At 41.4% G+C, this 19,459-nt stretch overlaps 1 protein-coding gene across 3 annotated transcripts; it reads right to left on the bottom strand.

Moving 5' to 3' along the window:
* Positions 1–16,211, bottom strand: rfx4 (regulatory factor X, 4). 3 transcript variants are annotated; one of them, XM_072385600.1, is made up of 18 exons: positions 15,911–16,211; positions 13,836–13,922; positions 13,574–13,634; positions 10,869–10,992; positions 9,684–9,745; positions 9,206–9,419; positions 8,667–8,744; positions 8,388–8,551; positions 7,284–7,384; positions 7,113–7,171; positions 6,860–7,004; positions 6,449–6,543; positions 5,809–5,926; positions 4,788–4,907; positions 3,866–4,024; positions 3,583–3,748; positions 3,357–3,495; positions 1–1,391 (listed from the first exon to the last, which is right to left on the bottom strand). In XM_072385600.1, exons 1-18 carry the CDS (start codon positions 15,951–15,953, stop codon positions 1,128–1,130), a joined length of 2,199 nt encoding a protein of 732 aa, XP_072241701.1. In that variant the 5' UTR covers positions 15,954–16,211; the 3' UTR covers positions 1–1,127. The 3 variants fall into 3 exon arrangements, with proteins under 3 accessions (XP_072241701.1, XP_072241700.1, XP_072241702.1); XM_072385599.1 differs by having other exon boundaries at positions 2–1,391; positions 3,866–4,027; XM_072385601.1 differs by having other exon boundaries at positions 2–1,391; positions 3,583–3,709; positions 3,866–4,027.
* Between the last annotated feature and the right edge of the window lie 3,248 nt (positions 16,212–19,459).

Raw genomic sequence — 19,459 nt, 5'->3', positions numbered from 1 at the left:
ATACCATAATGTATTTATTAACTTTGTTAATATTTGGACATTTAGTGCATGGTTTTGTGGATTTCTCCACAGACAAAACAATGAAAGGGAAGAAAAAGAAGACATGTGACAAGAGCGACTGTTTTAAAATGTGGAATTATTTATGTGGCAGCATATTTTCCCACAGACATCAGTTTCAACTGTGATAGTTTAACAGTCACCACAGATGCTTTCCAGTGCTTTTATTTACAGAAAAGTGACTAGACTTCATGTTACTGTACACTTTGATATTTTCCCTTTTTATAAATACCCATAGGGTAATAGGTCCTCAGTAGCTTTGAGTGCATTATAAAACACACAACCCTAAGTTAATGCGTCCTTTACTAACCATACAAAACAGAGACAAAGTACCATTTGTAACATAGAAAATAAACGATACACCATGTTACAAAGTTACAGAAAATACATATTATATATATATATATATCTATATATCTATATAAAGATATATATATAGATATACAGTCACAGGAAAAACAGCAGAAAAGCTTGCAACAGAGTACTTTTTTGTTTTTAAGTCACAGCATTTAATCATAAAAAAAAAAGAAACTAACCAAAATGAAAACACCTTAACACGTCGGTGGAGGTCACCTAAAACACGTAAAAGGTGTCCTGGGAGAGGGTTAAGGCAGTGCAGCTCATCACTGCTGCACAGGGCTGAGCAACCAGAGGAGACGGCGCTGTCACTGGGATTGTACTGGTGTCATGGCGGCGCACACGCTGCTGAATGTTGGTGTGACCGACGTGTGCGCGAGACTGACGAGGGAAACTCCGGCAGAGGCGTACATTCCTTAAAACAAAGGCACAGCTTGGCAGCAGCATTGCACTCTTAAAATGATTTTGCTGCAAGTTTTGACAATCTTTAGGATTTCATATTTTTCCTTCCATCAACAGCTGAAGAAAGTTTCATAAACCTCTGCTCAAAGTTCAGCCACAATCATCAGAGTGATTGATGTGGCGAGTCTCTTGAAATTGTCAGTGCGACCTTATGCTGGTTCTTCTTACTCTCTGCTCCTCAAAGTGTCTGGAGACTTTTGTCCCCGCCGGTTTGTCAGGCCTGGAGCTTGTACACAGACATCTGAACAGGACTATTTGGCCCAGCCTGTGGTGGCCTCTCCGTTGATGTAGGCGAAGCCGGGAAAATGCTGTGAGTGTTCGTACTCCGAGTTCCTGCGAGGGCCAAGGGGAGAGTACATGTCCCCAGAGGTGGCATATCGGGAGGAATGCATAGGTGGGCTGGTGTAACAGCTGTTAGCAGGGGACACATCTGGCCACCGGGGGGCGACAGGTGTGGGGTGCAACCGAGGAGTGCTGCCCATTAAACAAGGCTCCATTCGAGACATCTGCTGGTACTGTGGCGAAGAAAACAAAAAGACTATGATAATAATATTAACAACAAACCTGCTGTTAAAATGGTCCTTTTTCACCCCCAGATTTAGTTTTTACCAGAACTTAACTCATTTTTGAACGACCAATAAAGTTTTATTAGTTTTTTTTTTTTTTACCTTCTTTTTGTTCCAGAAAAGTACTCTTTTAACTTCTCTGCCCGACGCAGATAAGTGATCATTACTTTGAATTTTCAAATAATTTCTTTAAAAAGCCTTAAATGCTGCCAAACAGTTCAGTTGAGGCAAACACACACATTCCCTCTCACAGAGAACATAACATCAGTGTCCTCAAAGGTAGCTCTGACCCTGCTGGTCTCATATTTGGAGCATGCTGCATTTAAGTGAGAGTTGACCCTGCTGATGGTAATTTCCTGTCAGGGGATATTGCCTCACAACTTGTGCCACAGTGGTCAAAATTGAAAGTGAAGTCATTTAGGAAAATTAAGGTTTTCATGAAAAAAGTGCTCTTCCTGTGTTCATTTTGTTGCCTGTAGTGACCATTCACAAACAGCACTGACTCAATCTGCCGGCTGACAAAAATAATTCGTACAGCTGGGAATCCGGCAGAGTTTTCAGCTCCGTGTCCAACCTCTCACACTGACAAAGTGCAGGCATTGTGCCCCATTTAAGCTCAGACGCATCTAAAAAAAAAAAGTGGAAGTAAGACCCTTTCCTCTTTATCCCGCTAAATATAAACACAACAGTCGATTCCATTATGAGAGATCACAGCTCGGAAAAAGACAGTCAGTGCAGAACAGACTTCTCAGCTGCCTCTTGTTCACAAGCAGAAAAGAGACCATTGAATAACAATATTTTAATAAACGCCCCTTTGCCCTGCTCCGTGGCTACTGGCTCAAACAGATGAAGAGACTATTGAAAGCTGGAAAGAGGAGTAACAGAGTAGGGCCCCTCTTGGCCCCGTCCGAGCCACCTTTTACTGTCTGCTTCCGCTGTGTGGAGAGGCTGATTCAGGGACTTTTAGAAACACTGCGAGCTCTGAGGCCCAGCTGATCTCCTCCCACTTTAAAGGCAGCACAGGCTGGAGGACCCTCGACAGCAAATTAGCACCAAAAGAGTGAATTCACACGATTCGCTACATGAGCTATAACATCAGGGACTGAACTGCATCCTAAAAGCCCCCCCCCCTCTCACATTTAAAGCTTCAGCTCCTGTTTTTTCATTTTAAAAGGACAGTCCAGACATTGAGAGGCCACTTTCATGTTCTCAATCAATTGTGTCAAAGCTGCTGTTGTATACACTGGCCAAAGCAGAGCTCCTAGCACGCTCAACGTGTTTTTTTATGGTCTGTATCTGACATGTTTCCATATTTCTGGAACAACTGCACATCTTAGCGTAAAAATGTCTAAACTCGAGCCGATGCACACGTTTCTGCTAACTTTCTGTATACAGTTTAGACATTTTGGTTTAGAGACATTTCTAAACAACATGATAAACCTGTGATGACGTTAGCTGATTCTGAGTTTCATCCCTCTATAAGTAGCAGTTTATCGTAAATGACTCTTTATGGTACTTTAACCCTCAGTTTTAAGCAGCTTTTTAAATGTGTTGCACAATAATTCATAAAGAAATGTTGCACTTTTTGCTGACGGCAGACGCTGCAGATTAAACTTAAAGGACTTTTCTTCTGTCAAAGATTAAAATACACTTAAAACTACAGGTTCAGGAAATCTAAAAACATTTCTTCTTTTGCTATCTTTGGATTCTAACAAATGTCTTGCAAAGTGTTTTATTTGTGCTTTATATAAGATTCTTGGGAGTGTTTTAGTTAACATTTATCATGACATCTGTACCTTGAATTACATTAAAGCAGGCTTTTCAGGTGTTTCCCACCTACAGACAGAAGTGATGAGGTGGTTTATGTTAAATACAGATGCTTGTGAATGCCATCCATGATTGAGTGTGACTGACCTGTGCAGATGAGCGGTGGTAGGCGGAGTAGTGGAGGGGGGCTGGGATCGCCGGCTCATGGGCCAGATTCGGGTACTGGCTCTGGATGGAGTGGGGATGCTGGTTGGCGTAACCGCTGTAGTTGTAGCTACCGGTATACCTACGACAGCACCGTTAAAAATCAGTCAAATTCAAACAGCTTCAAGACTACCTTTAAAAAATGCCTTAATCGTGCAGTCATAGTTACCCGTGCTCCTCTCTGTGGGTGTAGACCGGCATCCTGTGGGTGGAGGATGGAGAAGGGACCGGGGCGCTGCTCCTCATACAGGACAGCTGCTGTCCGGCCTCGGGGGAGGAGCCACCGGCTGTTGTCACTGTGTACGTAAGGGACCAGGTATATGACTGAACAGCGCCTGGTAGACAAATATGTGGACACAGAAACAAATGTTTTGGCGCAGAGCCGCTTTGTGCGGTGAAACCTATCAAACTCTGCTCATCTTTAGGTCTCTCATGTGTGAGTGCTGTCTCACCTGTGGTGGCAGGGACTCCGGGGTACTCTGGGGACACAGCGGCTGTGGGGGAGCTGGCTGAGGAGACGCCCACAGAGTGAACTGACCGGGTAGGAGAGTAAGATCCAGGAGACGGGGAGGTGGGAGTGGTTTCTGTCATTGTGAATTCCTCCTCTCGCTCTGCTGGAGGTTTTTTTTTTTTAGACCGTTAAAGACAAGCCAGATACCAGGTTTGGTGTCAACTATTACAAACTCCCTTAATCATGTCTGAATGTAAAAAAAAATACCAAGGAAAAATCTGTCAGTGTGTAAGAAACTAAAGTATGATGCTGACCACGACTGATGACAAAGTCAGGCTGATTCTGAACTGTTCTAAAGCTTCACATCTTTTAAGTCGCTACAAATTTATGGCAAATTGACAAAAATCAACCACTTTACTGTGTATCTAAGGAATTAACCATTTGTAACAGACAGAAACTAAGACAGGCTTATGTTACAGTCATTACTACGACTGCTGCATTCTAACTAAGTAATAATAATTTCATTATTAATCAGTCTGCTGATTCTTTTCACAATGAGCCCATTTCCATTTGGTAAGTGTAAACCAAATGTACCGAGTCCCTGCATCCAAAAACAAACCTAAACCCGAACTCATCAGTGTATCGTCACGGAAAACAAAGAAAAGCTCCTCATCAAAAATCCTCATCCCTGATGTACTGGGATGAGAATATATTTTACTGAAGAAAAATGGCTTAAATGGCCAATAAAATATAAAAAATATATGTAATCATCTCACCAGGAGTCAGGAAACTTAACTTTCCTTTTAATTTAAAAATGCATCTATTTAAATTTTGGACTTTATGAGTAGAAAAATGTAAGAAAAAATAAAGAAACAAAAATCCAGGCCGATGCTTATAAAACATCCGCGCAGTTGCGGCCTCACCTGTGCTGCCTTCGCCTTTCATGGCCCTCATGAGGTCGTTGGCCCTCTCCTGGCAGTGCAGCGACTCCAGCAGATAAAGAACATAATCATCAAACATGAGATGGATCAGGTGGAAGGACCCTGCAGACACACAGAAACCACACACAGCTGTTATTTCTATCAAAAACTACAAAAGGAAGGATTTAATCAGCGTTTGAATGACATGGTCCAATGCGGTGGACGCCACAAAACCCATCTATGACATAAATGATGACGACCTTAAAGAGCGTCTAAAACCGTGTGATGACATCATGTCCTGTGGAGTGACAGGAGGGCCGCTGTCATTAAATGGGAATGAATGCGCTTGTTTCCGTGTACCGACTCAGTGCCAGAAATATGTCAGCTGACCCCGGGGTCACGCGAACGATGAAACTGTGAAGGAGTGTCATCACAATTGTGTCATTGTGCCGGTCGCTGCTGCCGCCATGCGCATAATAAACACTTGCGGCTATTCAGGGGAGCGGGGTGCAATACTGGCAGGTCATAAAATGGAAAAGACAGGCAAACACATCGGGAGAGGGGAGGGGCGGCTTTTGTTAATTAGCTGTTTGTGCACAGAGACCTGCTTTATCAAAACACTGCTACCAGCTGTGTCTTTGATATTCACAGACGCAGCCAAAGGACACAAGTGGAGGCGAGAGAAGCCATTTTCTTTCCTTCCGTTTTTATTGCTCCTCACTCACTGCAAACTTTGGCTGTGCACAATAAAGCTGTTAAAGCAGCAGCCATTTTACTTTCTCCTCCTTTCTCCTCATTTTAGACCCGAGTCTCATGCAGGCTGGGTGATATTTTAACTGAGGAAAGCTTTTATGAGCAAAACATAAAAAAAAATCAGATATTTCAGTTTTAATGTTAGTCCTCTTGTGTTAGCAACATGTGCATGTTACAATATACAACTACTCTTATTGCACAAAACACCCTGTGAACTTTGTGGGTTTCCTCTGCTGCGTGACAGTGTGATGACGAAGCATTAGTGGCTTACCAAAGCTGGGCGCGCTGTGGAGGGTCATATCCCGGATGACTCTGGTACCAAAACATGACCACATCAGCAGGAACTGTTGGGCCACCTTCTTCAGGCACCCGGGCCTCTTCCCTGCCACCTAGAGAGAACATTTCCATGAGAAAAGAGGGGGAAGGGTGGGGATGCCGGGGTAGAATTAACCCCTGGGTTCGTATTAGGGCTTAAACCTCAGGAACGAAAAACATGTCAACAAGTCAACTATTTAATTTGCCCCCAGGGACACGCCTTCCTATTGAACTATTGTCTGGGCGGTGCAAGACGTTGCCAGGGTGACCAAATTTTACAAGCCCATATCTGGCACATAATGGACGCAAATGGGAAGCTTGAAGACATCATTAACTGGGAGGACTGCGGTGCAAGTGCCTCTATGTGAGAGAGCCATGCCGAGGCCAGCAGCTTTCAGCCACAGGTGTCTTTGCAAGGAAGATTATCAGAACTCTGCTTCACAAAAATAACTCCTCTGTCGTCATTAGTGGTGCATCTTCATCGCAATAAAAATACTTGCAAAGTATCGATGAGTGAGACAGAAATATGTTGAGGTGAATTTAAAAAAAAGTTTTTCTGAAAAAGTGAAAAAATAAAAATGTTCGTGCCGTCTCACCTTGACGACGCAGCGGTCCACCATGGAGTCGAGCCACTCGATGTACGCCTCGATCGGAGACTGTTCCTCCAACAAACGGTCAAACTCCTGATACACTGTGACGCGAGAAAGAACTTCAGGTCACACTTTTACATCATGTCACGTTAAAAAACAAGGGTCTGAACGCAAACAGCATCTTAATGCAGGAGCGTCAACATATCAGCGACCTCTGCTCCCGTCAGGAGTGAGTGAATTGAAGAAGCTCTGCAGGGTGTTTGAAAGGAGACTGAACTTGTTTAACCTTTTGGTCTCCATCGTCAATGCTTTGACTCTGCTGGTCGTGGGAATGATTGTACCCCAGTGTGTTGTTTATGTGGGAGTAAAGAGTACCTCTCCTCCCGTGTGGAAATCAGTTTAACTGCATGGACTTACAGTTGATAATAAGCTGTCTGTGCTCCTCCTGCGAGTCCTCCATGGTGTAAAGTGTCTGCTTAGTTATGCTGTTCAGGTCCACATTCCTCCAGTCTTCCAGCATTTGAAAGGTGATGTCGGCACTGTTTATCACAGTCCTTGATGCCTGTGGACAGATAAATCAACAATATGACTCAGCCACGCACACGTGTATCCCTTATCGGCTTAATTTTTAATATGGATTTTATTAAAAACACTCCGACCCGACACACACCTGACAGAGATGGTTTAATGATGTTTGTCGTTTTAGAATCTGAGAGAATCTCCTCGACACTGGAAATAAGACAACAGAAAAGCTGTCGTTAACCCTGAGAGTTTCTTTTATGACATAGAATCCATATTTTCTTAAGAGGGAGACCACCATGTGGAGGGATCGCGTACTTACGCTCAAATTTGATATTCCTCAGGTTTTCAGGAAGGTCGTGAAGTGCTATCTTTAGCCACTCATCAAGCTGTTTGGCAAATTTTCGGATAACCTGAGTCAAACTGTGCAGGAGAGGGACAACAGAGTAGACTGATTAAGGGTCTTTTCATCATAGTTTCATCTGAAGGCTTCTTGCAAGTACACCTTGCAACAAACAACATTCCAGACCAGAAATCCAGACCAGACTTTTAATTCTCATGTTTTGTAGGTTTAGCATTCTTCCAACTCTCCTTTAGATCATTATGTGTCAGTATTCAGTTGATACAAGATGCTACTCATCTTTTCCCCTTTTTTTTTTTGACTTACTCAATTCTAGTGACTTATTCAGATTCTAAGTCACTGGAATCTGAAGAGTAACCTCCATTTATACACAACCATGCATCTATATCATCCCATCAAAACAGCATGTTTCTGATTGGATGCTTCAAGAGCAAAAAACAGCTAAATAAGCCCATGAAGGGAAAATATACATTGGGATTAAGACATTAACCCAAACGTTTTGTTTGTGGATCTGAAAGAACTGAGTTTTGTGGTGAAAGCCTCGTCTCTGACCAGTTTCAATTGGAGTGACAGTGACAACTCAGCAACTACAAGGGGGTGTAGAAACAAAAAATAAAACAAACAAAAATGGAGGTGTTGCAAATGCATGGAAAGAAAATGTTGAGGTAAAATATGAAACTGATTTCATTCGCGCATGTTCTTTTCTCTCATGCCATCCATGTGGTTCTTCTTCCAAATAAAAGGTTTTTTTTCCCCTCATGCATAGAAAATCATTTAAAAATTAAGCCAATTCAATATCAATTCAATATTTAATGGTGTTAAATTGTCAGTAAGCTGTCTCTCTGATCAAAACCGGCCAAAAGAGATGAGCGTTTGGGATCTTTCAGAGTTGGTCGCACCCAAATAGATTCAGATCAACAGCAAAACATTGATTTAACCGATGATGAAAGATTCTTAAGTGCAGTGTCTACAGCTTTGTTCTCTTTAATTGCAGTTTTGTCGTGAACTTTATGGAGTTTTAGTGCTGGCAGACTGAAAAGTGGTAGAAAAGGTGTTTTTTGGTACCTGTCAGGCAGTGCTTGCAGGACAGTGGGCATCAGCACCCCAGAGATGGCCTTATAGAGGATGGAGTCACAAACTCCGACGATATTCACCACTGTGGGGGAGCCGAGGACAGGGAGCATGTGGGGCGGCATGCCCTGCCAGAAGTGCAGCAGGAAGCTTTGGACCTGCAGACGACACAGTAGAAGTGAGGCTCATTATTACAGGAAGACACTGAGAGAAAGTGAGTCTGCTGCAGCAGAATATGAGTCAATGCATAGTTTAAAACAGGGGAAGCCTTGCCTCGTCAAAGTTGGCGCGAATAACAGTGTCCAGTATCCGCTGACAGTGCGTCCTGTACATCATAATGAAGGTTGACACCTATGGGCACAGACTTAGAATTAATCTAATTGAAGTACAACTTCAGAGCTTTCTTCTCTCCTGGGGGAAACTTAAAAAAAAAAAAAAAACAAGAGTGGCAAAAACAAGAAAATAAATCTTGGACAAAGCATGTGAACCTATAAATACATGTTACAGGTCTAGGCTGGAGCGGAGTGATATAAAACGAGCTTTAGAGATCAGCAAAACACAAACCATTTAAAATCATGGCCCCCCTTTAAAAGCCGGACAGCTAGTGCCTGTCCTTTGTCCACTGCTCGATCTTATTATCTCCCCCAAAAGATTAAGAGTTAGTGAGGAGCCAGCACATAAATCCTCAAGGTCCTTCTCTAAACGCAAACCCAGATAAAAGAGCCAGAGGGGGGCGCAGAGATGGTGAGACGGCAGGGAGAGGTAAGGTGAGGTGGGGGCTGCGAGGATGGACTTTTAAAACTCCTGTTTACCCTCTCTTCTGGCAGGCTGGCAGGCAAATTTAGGTCTTTGACATTTGGAAACTCTGGCAGGAGCGTCCCCAGTTTGGAGCGCGGTGAATACGCCACTGTCTGCTTCGTGACCTCTTTCTTCCCCGTCTCGTTCACCCACGCCGCCCCCTTTTTGGAGTACATCACATCATAGTACTGGGAGGTCTCCTTCACCGCAATGCCGTAGTAGTGATACCTGAGGGGCAGAGACGACAAACAGATGAATACCTGTCAGGGTTACTACAGTCTTTGTTCAAAAATATTAACAATTTATACGTATTTTACAAGTCAGACATGCTAGTTTAATACAAAACAAGCTTCTCTCAGATTTTGCTACAAAATTTGCTAAATCATCTTGTCAAAGCATGGTTTGATAGCTCTTTACTACATAGTTTAAGGGTAGGCTTCTTCTTAAAGAACAATTGTAAACCGATTATGAAAGAATAAAGCCTGCACTTACTTGGACTGCCCTCTTGTCCCCAGTCTTCTGGTAGTTAGTGCTGGAAACTGCTGCCTTATAATCTGTTCATAGTAGGAGATAAAGGCTGTAAGTATGCAGCAAGTAAAGTAAGACGGGCTGATTTTATTCCTTAAAAAAGAAAAGGAGGTAAAGGAAGGTGATGAGGATTAAAGGGAAAAATTCCGTATAGCAGGAAAAAGGTGATATTTGTTTTTACTAAACATATAATCATATATACAGTACATGTCAGATAAAAGAAAATCCTGTAGTTGTACAGTTTGCCTCAGCTGTATTCGCAGTGAGGTCTGTAACCTTTAAAAAAGAAAAATTTAAAAAAGCTTTCCATTTATGACATCCAGTGGTATTACGTTTTTCTTCATCAGCAGCCCGCCTTCGTCCAATCATCTCCTCTTTTTATCCGGAAAGATTGGCTCCTCAGTCCGGCTCCTGGTGCAGAAACTTTAGCAAACAGTGTAGCTCTCCATTGTGGGGGATGAAAAAAGAGGCCAAGCTGTGAAGTTTCTGTCAGGCCCCGCTTGATAAATGAGCAGACAGGGAGGCAGTCCGGGCCCTCTCTCGTTTTTTTGTCCCGAATCAATGAAGCCTTCCTAAAGGACACCCCACACTGCTTCAGCCACTGATCTAACATTCCGCAACATCTCACCCTTCCAAATTTCCTTTAATTACACATTAATCCAGGCCCCTTCTCTTTTTCAATATCTTCCGACAGGAGCTGTGGAGGGGCGGGGGTGGGCCTGGGGTTGGGGGTTGGGGCCGGAGTCCAGGGTACAGGGGATGGCTGGGGGTAGGAAGGCTGAGGATCTTCTTGGGGTTGTGGGAACAGACGAAAGCACATCTCCTTTGGCTTTAGATTATGTGTGTCACACTGAGATGATGTAGCGTCAACACAGCAGCCAGAGCTGCAACACTAAAGCAACCCAGGCCAAAAATCATCAGACTGCCTTGTGGTTGGTTGAGTGGATGAGACTCAAGCTCATATATCAGGGTTTTTTTTTCTAATCAAACCTGATGAGTCACTTTGTTGAGATTTCATTAAACAGAACATCAAAAGAAAAAAAGAACAGAATAATATAGAAAGCTTTTTAAATTATTCTTTTTACACTTTATGTAGGTGGGAAAGATGAGATTATTTATTCTTCATCACTCGTGAAGTACGAAACTCACTTTTCCAAAGCTGGCTGCGTTCACAGGCTGCGTGTCATGCTTCTCACTGAAGTCTAGGTAATGCATGTAGAGGGCACTTCTGGGGATACACACACCTTCGGCTATCTCATAGTTTTCTTCTAACCTGCGACACAACACATGCGAGAGGATCACAGCCCGTCTTTCATAATCTGGTCAATACGTGCAGTAGCTCCCTGTAAATAAATGTGCAAGAATCGAAGCTAAAAAATAAAAACACCTGCGCCACATTCAGCCTTTAAGGTCATATTTCATTTGTAGTTCTTGAATGTGTTCAGAAAAAAAGCAAAAATGATGGAAACTAATTAAAACAGTTAAACACACCAACATTAAAACAACACGCAGAGCAAATCGTCTCCGATCGTTGAGAATGAATCGGCACAGACTTTAAAGAGTTGGTAGAAAACCGCTCGCATCACCAGACAAACGGCCAGCATCGACTGGTCAGTGACAGTAAATATCCAGCACATCTCTAAATAACACAAACATCAACAGTTTCCTGGGAACAGTCGTAGAGAATATGGAAAACATTTGCAAAATCTTTCCAAAAAGCAGAAAATCGACACGTATTTGTCAGATTTTCCAAACTCTCGATGCATCTTTTTGTCTGTTTTAAGAGTTCCAGCAGTTTTAGTGTCATCCTCCTGAATTATATATTCAATGTGTCGAAGAGCCGCTGACAACACAGACACTTTATAGAGCGTTAACACCTCAGAGTTTCCTTATGTGCGTATTGGAGTATTTCTGCCCCCTAAAGGTTCGACAAAGAAATGACTCGATGCAGATTTTGAGCCTCTTCGTAGAGGAACGCGCTAAATAAGAATGGACCCAAAACTGAGACTTGAGGTACACCGAGAAAATGTTTTATTTTGATTCTAATTATCTGATAAATTATCTTAACACAAACCTCTTAGCAAAGCTTTCAGTGGTGGATTGAATCATATTCAACAAATTATAAAAAACATATAGTTTGCACATTAGTGAAAATGATGCCGTGAATACTGATGAAATTACTGATGAAATCACTGCCTGACAGTGATATTTGGAGTGTCGGTGCACTTCATCTTTTTACTCTGCCTGGAGTTTATATGGGCCTACGTATGTATTTTATTTTTAGAATAAAGTATTCACCGACGTGAAAGAGAAATATCGCACCTGCATTCATCAGACAGCTGTAGTTATTAGTTACTTTATGATTAAAGTTTGTACAGATTAACAAATTAACAGCTGAAGGCAGATTACGTTTTCTCAGAAATCAAACCAACCGGTGGAAAATTTTGTTAACTAATTAGAAAAATGTTTGAGGCTGTTGACACTCAGTCAGTGGAGAGAAGAGTTAAATACAACAATAATTTGTAACAACCGGATACAAAAAGGGTCAAACGACTTCCATTTTAGGAATTACGACCGTATATCAAACTGAAGTTTTTTTTTTTCAAACGTTTGGAACAACAACGTTTAATTTGTTAAAATCAGTCTGGACAAGATCATTTCTCTGAGGGTCAAAACACGAAACTGACATTTAAACGGAAAACAGATCAATGAGGTCAGTTTAGAGTTTAAATCTGCACAGACTGCATTATGACTTACATATTGAAACTTATATTGCATAAAAATGTTGAGCGATCATATTGATCAGTGCCTAATAAATCTTATCTTATTCTTAAGTGAATAAGGGTTTAGTCCAGTAGTTCTGTGAGTCTTGGCTTTTATTACCTGACGTACATCTTAATATCAAACTGCTCAGTTCTTCCATGTGTGTTTTCTGGCTGGAAATCTAAAGCTGTGGTTTTATAGTAAATGCATTAATTAGATACTACTCATGTGTCTCAGTCAAGGTTGTCAACATACAATCAAATGCAAGTAAATTATCTTGTTTCTCTGTTGGTCTGTTTGTTTGTTATCATCACTGCTTTCATAGTTTAAGCTGTTTCTTTTAAAAGAAGACAGTGAAAAGATTATTACAATCACTATAAACATTAATTTGAGCCACATTTGAGTCTTTAGAAGGCATGTAATTACAGATTGACACGGTTCATGTTTAGCTTTTCGCACTGCACTTGAAATCACTGTAACTAAATGTCATTGGACATAAAACCGAGGCACAGTTGTATTTAAAGCATGCAGAGGATTTGAGAGACACGTTGCATGAAAGCTGCTCTTTTTTAAAATGATTGAAGTGCTTAAAGTCTGTGTTGAGTCAAGATTAGAACTAATATCCAAATCTGGGAGAATAAAGGTAATTCTAGATTTGCTCAGACTTTTTGGATCAGATGCAGGATTACCATCTGAAGAACAGACGAATGAGATTTGTTTTAAGATGCATTCAAAAATGTGGCAAAAAAGCAGGAGCTGCAGAAGAGAAGCCGGTACAGTCTGTGTACGTCGTGTAGAGCCATTCAAGTTCATGCAAATTTGATATCTGACACGTTTGCTGGCACTTCAGAGCAGGGTTATGACATTGAAAATGTGCTGGGATGCAAGTAAAGTAAAAGTGACTTCACATGCAACATTCAGGTGCTCCGCATGGCTGTTTCAGGTGGCTGGTTACATCATTTAAGCACTTATTTGTACAACATTTAATAACACATTTGATTTACATCCTTTCACTTGTGTGTGGTATTTCCACTTCTATCAAAATGACAGAAAAACATCAGGATTCGTTTAAAAAAACCCAAAAAACTTACCATTCCAGAGTAGCTGGTGTCGAATGTGGTTTAGAGGCTCTGTTATTTTCTTTTTCTTCATCTGCAACATGCAACACACATCAGGCTAAAAGAAGTTAGTAGTGCAAAATGGGAGGAGTGTGAAAAAATCTTTGCTATGGTCTTACTTCAGTGGAAACATGATTAAACGACATTTTCTGTGCTACACATGAACTAGTAGGTGTTTTAAACAGCTCATCCACAGTTTCCCTGAGTGATGTGAAGAGCGTTCGTTCCTGCTTACGTTCGTCGTTGGACATGTTTCCCAGAGACGTGTGGCTGGAGTACCGTTTGCTCTCACTTTCATTGAGGCATCTTTCAATCCAGCTCTCTAGAAAAAGACACGCAGGAGCAAACTTAATCTCATAAAAGATGCTGTATTCTGTTGTCAGGACAAAGGAGATGAAGCCTCTCAAAATGTTACTTTAAAACAGTTGAGCTGATTAAATGTTTTTTTTGACTGAAACATCAGTTTATTTCTTTTAGAAGCAATTACCTAACATCATCCCACAGAAGAACAGAGCCAAAGCTGTATTTACACAAACAGTGACCATAGAGAACGTTTAAAATGTCACTACTGTGACATGGCGTGCTGACAACAATCCACTGTATGGTCAGCAGTGCAGCCACGGCTCTATTTGAGGTGTTTTCAGCAAGACGGCAGGAATCCAGCATTGTTCCCCCGAGACTACGAGCGCACACACGAGCTTAAAAGAGCCTGTGCGCATTACTGAAGCAGTCTGCTGGAATAGAGGCCATTGTCCTGTTTTAATTTCTACTTAGAAATAGCTCGACTGGTGTGCTTTCTCTGTGCAACCAGCAGCAAAACACCCAGGCTTTCATGTAGACACAGCAGCCTGATAGAGGAAATTCATTCAAAATTCCTCTGCTTGTTTCAAGACGAGGATTCAGTAGTATCCTTTTAGTAATTTCTGTTAAATTAAAATCCTTCTGTGTTAATATTGGTTTTACTTATTCAAGTCCACCTTTTCCATTTCATTTTCTAAGTTAATGAGCCACAAGTTCCTTTTTAAACAGATTTTTTTTGGTGCTGGACTTCAAACATTAAATGAAAAAATAAAAAATAAAAAGAAGGAAAAGCTGGAAAAAACCCTCTGTCACAAGCTGACAAGACCTATTATTTAAAACCAGCGCAACCAAAGAGAAGCTCTCCACATAATACAATTGATTTAGTAACTTTTTTCAGGAGAAAGTGAAGTTTGAAATTGAGGGAAATGCCGTTGCTCTGCACGTGCTGACAGAAAAGGTCAGACTGCAAAGTGCTACCAAGAAGGTGTCTGAACTCTACAGGAAGGGTTGTTTTTTTAAAAATAATTCAATATTCAACAGTCTTGTCAACTTGAGTATCATTACTCTACAATAATAATACCCACAAAAACAATATTCCTCAGAATTTACATATTTTTTTCTAAATTTTTTCTCAAGTACAGCAGGTGCATTTGGATCTTAACATTAAATTAAACAGGATAAATGCTGCTGACTCGCACAATTCTTTACCATTTCTTTTACCTTCTTTTTTTTTACGTAAAAAAAAAAGGAAAGAAAAATGGTTTAAATGAAAAAGTGAATCCAGTGAAGTGGAGCTAATTCTCCTCAGAGGCTCAGATCACAAGCTTCATTTGCCACGAGAAGAGATAAGTTGGGGATCTAAATAATTGGATTAAATTTGATCAACAAGTGAGACGGCTGTTCGCTCATCACCAACACGGATTCAGGACTAAACTACAATTGCCTACAAAAATCTTGAGAATGCCAATTAAGTATCCAAACATCCTTCTAAAAATAAGAGAACAAAAAATTTAAAAAACACTTCTCTTGATTAGGTCAAATGACTGCAAACGTTGGTACATTTCAATCTTTTAATCAGCTTGATTCTGACCCTAATTTCTAAGTTCTGAGAAAAGTTAAATAAAGGTCTTACTCTTCTGGAGAGCAGCAGGTGCAGCAATATGTGCACTTGTTTCCGTCTCTGGGTTCTCTAAAATAAATAGCTAAACTGAAAAGCCACCTGTACGAGCCAGTGTTGGAAATCTGAAACTGCTCATCAATTGTGTCCTCTAACGGCACTTACCATGAAAGAGTGTGACCCAAACGAAAAAAAAGAAAAAACAGAGGAAGAAGAAGAAGAAGAAGAAGTCCTTTGTGAACAAGATCAGAAATTTAAAAGGTTAAACTCATCAGAGGAGCATCCAGACAGTCCCTCTGAACGACTCCACGGGGAAGTTTGAGAAGTGCAGCAGCAACGTTTCTGAACAGAAGCTGAGTTTCTCAGCACATGCAGAGTTTAACAGGACTGACCTGTGGAATCCATATCAGGCTCCTCCAGCAGCCCGCAATGCATCCTCTTCCCATCAACGACACTGGCTCCTCCAAGAAAATGGCTTGGTGCACGTTTCCCCCTCCTCAGCAGCTCTCCTCTTTTCTCGCTCTGCGTTTCTGTGACCACTGCCCGTCACAGGAGATGTTGAGGATCTGAGGTTCGCCTAGAGAGGGGTGGTGTTGGCGGAGGAGAGAGGGGGAGGTGGGAATAAGGGTGGAAAGAAGTGAGGGGTGGGGGGGAGAGGGAGTAGAGACTCCAGAAATCCAGCGGGGGGAAAGCCAGACCCGTCAAAATGTTTGCTGATGTTTCATGGGAAAGGGGCTGATTTTATAGGAGCCCTGATGGGGACATGTCATTGATAGGCTTGGAAGGCTGATGAATGGCCCCAAGTCAGATGGGGATGTGGCAAGGCTCACTGGAAGTCTTTTGTGGGGCTGCTTTGAATAAGAAAAGCTCCCTCCCAACCAAAAAAAAGAAAAAAAAAAAAAAGAAAAAGAGGCTTAGATCTACGCAGTCCTAACACTGTGGCCTCCCCGTCCTCCATTATGGCATTTAATACGTTTTTATACACCCCTGAGCTCCAAGTAAACATACATCCATACACAACTGCTGCTCCTTCCTTTCCCTTTACTTTTAATTCCATTTTCACATTTGACAGCCACTTGTTGCCACATTTGCGCTGCTCCGCCATTAAACCATCTATGGTGATAACTTTCTCAGTTGTGCTCATACCAAACGGGTTAAAACTGCACACTTGTGAATTTTTGAGTGAAGCTCTCGCCTCTTTTTACTCGCTCTTTCGCTGTGGCTGCCTTATTTTTGGTGTGCCTCTGAGAAGAGGGAACGGTCACAAAGGGGGGGAAGTAAAAGTGCAAAGCTCGAGGCTGGGAGGGCTCTGATGGAGTGCCTGAGAGCTGGAGAAGGGAAAGCTGTGATTAGAATATGAATGGAACCGCAGGAGAGGGGGAGAGGAGAGGGGAAAGAAGAGGGGAGAGGAGAAAGCCGGATTATGGCTGAATTACTCACCACACCATGGACAGCAAAGGAGGACTTTCTCTTTTAGTGCGCAGGCGTGGGCACCACTGCTGATACTCACCGACACAAACACCTGAGCGAACAGGTGGCAGCTTCATCTGGAGACACAGGGTTACACTCAGATGCCAAGAGAGAAGCTGCTGGAATGAGAGACGGGTTGCAAGACTGCGAGACATACAGAACAAAACACTAAAGTAACAACCTTAATGACTCATTATTTATCAGTCTGGATGTTGGTTTATGCAGAGTCACGACCTCAAAGGATGATCTCATTCATTTCTGTCTAATAAGAAGATGGTGTTAAGAGTCTACACATCCCTCAGGGGACACCTCTTTTTCCTGTCCTGCCACTGTTATCTGCTTATTAGAGCCTCATAAAACAGAACAGGTGCAGCCACCAAAAGAGCCTCCTCCATCGTTCCCTTTATCACACACACCACAACACAAATGCATGTGTTCTGCTTTTGTCCAGTGAAAAGGCCCCAGATGAGCTGTGTGTGTATGCGAGTGGGGGGTATGATTACGCTACATACGACGTTGTTGGTGGCACCAAGGCTGCAGTTTAAAGAGGAAACCATACGGCTCAAAGCGGCTTTCTCTTCCCATTGACTTCAACAAGACGCAGCTCAGTGTCACGGAGCATTCAGGCCACCAAACGAGAGACATCCTCCTCAATCAGCTGAGACACTTAAATCTCCTCAGCTTGTTGATACATTTAAAAGAAAGATATATTTTTAAAAAAACAAACAAAAAAAACCTCCTTGTGATGGCTTTAAGAGCGAACACATAGTTTATGACAGATGCAGTCACGGCAACACAAACCCTGAGAGATGAATGTTACTGCAGGCTCACTTCATGTCAAGTGAGGTGCAAAACACAGCTAAACAAAACACAGAAACACAGAAGTAGAAAAACTATTTTTTAGAATTAGGAGCGCAGAAGGAAAACTAAATAAAACTTTAAAAAAATTACTAAATAAAAACACGTTTTTACTAAATAAAAACACATTGCCCGTTTCCCATTTTGTTCAATGTAATAGTTCTTTCTTTAAAACCAGTTTTACCCTTTCGTGGTATCTTCTCCCGTAAAAGTGCTCATTTATTATCATCATTCTTTGGTGGGGTTCTCACCTTTTTGGACTCACCTTCTGGTATTTTTCTTAAATATTGTCCTGTTTTCTGAAAATGTTTTCCACCTCAGGTATGATCCTAGAGTCAATTAAGGGATAATTTTGTCATCTCAACTAATTTTTTTGGTTTGGTGTCTGCGATTAAAACTAAACCTTTTTCAGGTTCCAGCTCCTGAAATGTGAAGATTTATGGTTTTTCATTTCGCTGAAAACTTGGACTGAATACTTTTGGGATTTAGTCAAAGCTGAGCTGAGACACGAGATGCTTCTCGGAGTCGCGGAAGGAGCCTTGACGGTTGTGTCTCAGATTTAAAACCATCAAATCTTCTTCCGAACATTTTTACTTGTTTCTGTGAAATTTCAGCACAATATCAATTCAATAAGCAAGTACATTTGTTTTCACTGTGTGGCATCATAATGTGCTACATCACGGGACAGCAAATTATAAATTGCCAGTAAAATTGGTGTTTAACTGTTGTAACTGAGGGTGGGACCATAAACATTCTCATTAGGACTGATCTGTGCTTTCTACACTAAGGAGGATACGTTCAGGGAGGATGCATCTTACTAAGGAAGCATCTATGACTTTAAAAAGCATCTAAAAGCTTTGTAAACATTCAATGGATTCTTTTTGTTTTATTTTGAATCAATCTGTCAAGAAGGAAAATGTCATTTATGATAAGCATAAAAGTAGAACTCAGCTTACTTCCTATTTGATTATGTAAACACTTAATAAATCCAAATATAAAGTGATGATTTTACTCCAACCACGACTCACGTTTCACTTTTATCTTCAATTTACAAGTTAGATCAAATTCACATTATATGGTACTAAATTTGATAAGAGCTAAATTATTCTGATTTATATTGACGTGGAGATCAAATATCCGTGAGGCTGTTGCGGCACCGACAGTCAAAAGTTAACAGAACAGCTTTTAGGTGAAAAATCTGACATATCAACACAATCATTTCCACGATATCCATGTTTTTTGTGCAGTGTTAGATTTCTAACAACAAAACTGCTTGATAAATCTAGGATGTCAGAGGTTTTGAACCAGCACCTAAATGCACCATAGATACGCCCCACAGTCTGTTGCAATGAACCCTTTTGATCAGCTATATTACAACTGGGCAGTTACTTTAAATAATGACCTTTTTGGCATTTTAGCTCTCTTAGATATTAGAGAAGAAGTGAGGAATTTTGGGAAGGTGTAAGGGGTGGGGGTCAGGGAGCTCATAAATGTGCATAGCTCTAATTATATAAAGGAGAATGCATTTGAAACATTAAAGGTCAGATAATGAAATTAAGTTTAATGTCTCGGATTAGAGCCACTGGCTGCCTGAAGATAACAAACACATTTAA

The sequence above is a fragment of the Leuresthes tenuis genome, unplaced genomic scaffold (genome assembly GCF_036924035.1).
Source record: "Leuresthes tenuis unplaced genomic scaffold, fLeuTen1.0.hap1 SCAF_5, whole genome shotgun sequence".
Taxonomy (NCBI): Eukaryota; Metazoa; Chordata; class Actinopteri; order Atheriniformes; family Atherinopsidae; genus Leuresthes; species Leuresthes tenuis.
Note: the sequence above shows the minus strand (reverse complement) of the source record. Positions and strands in the feature narration are given on the sequence as shown.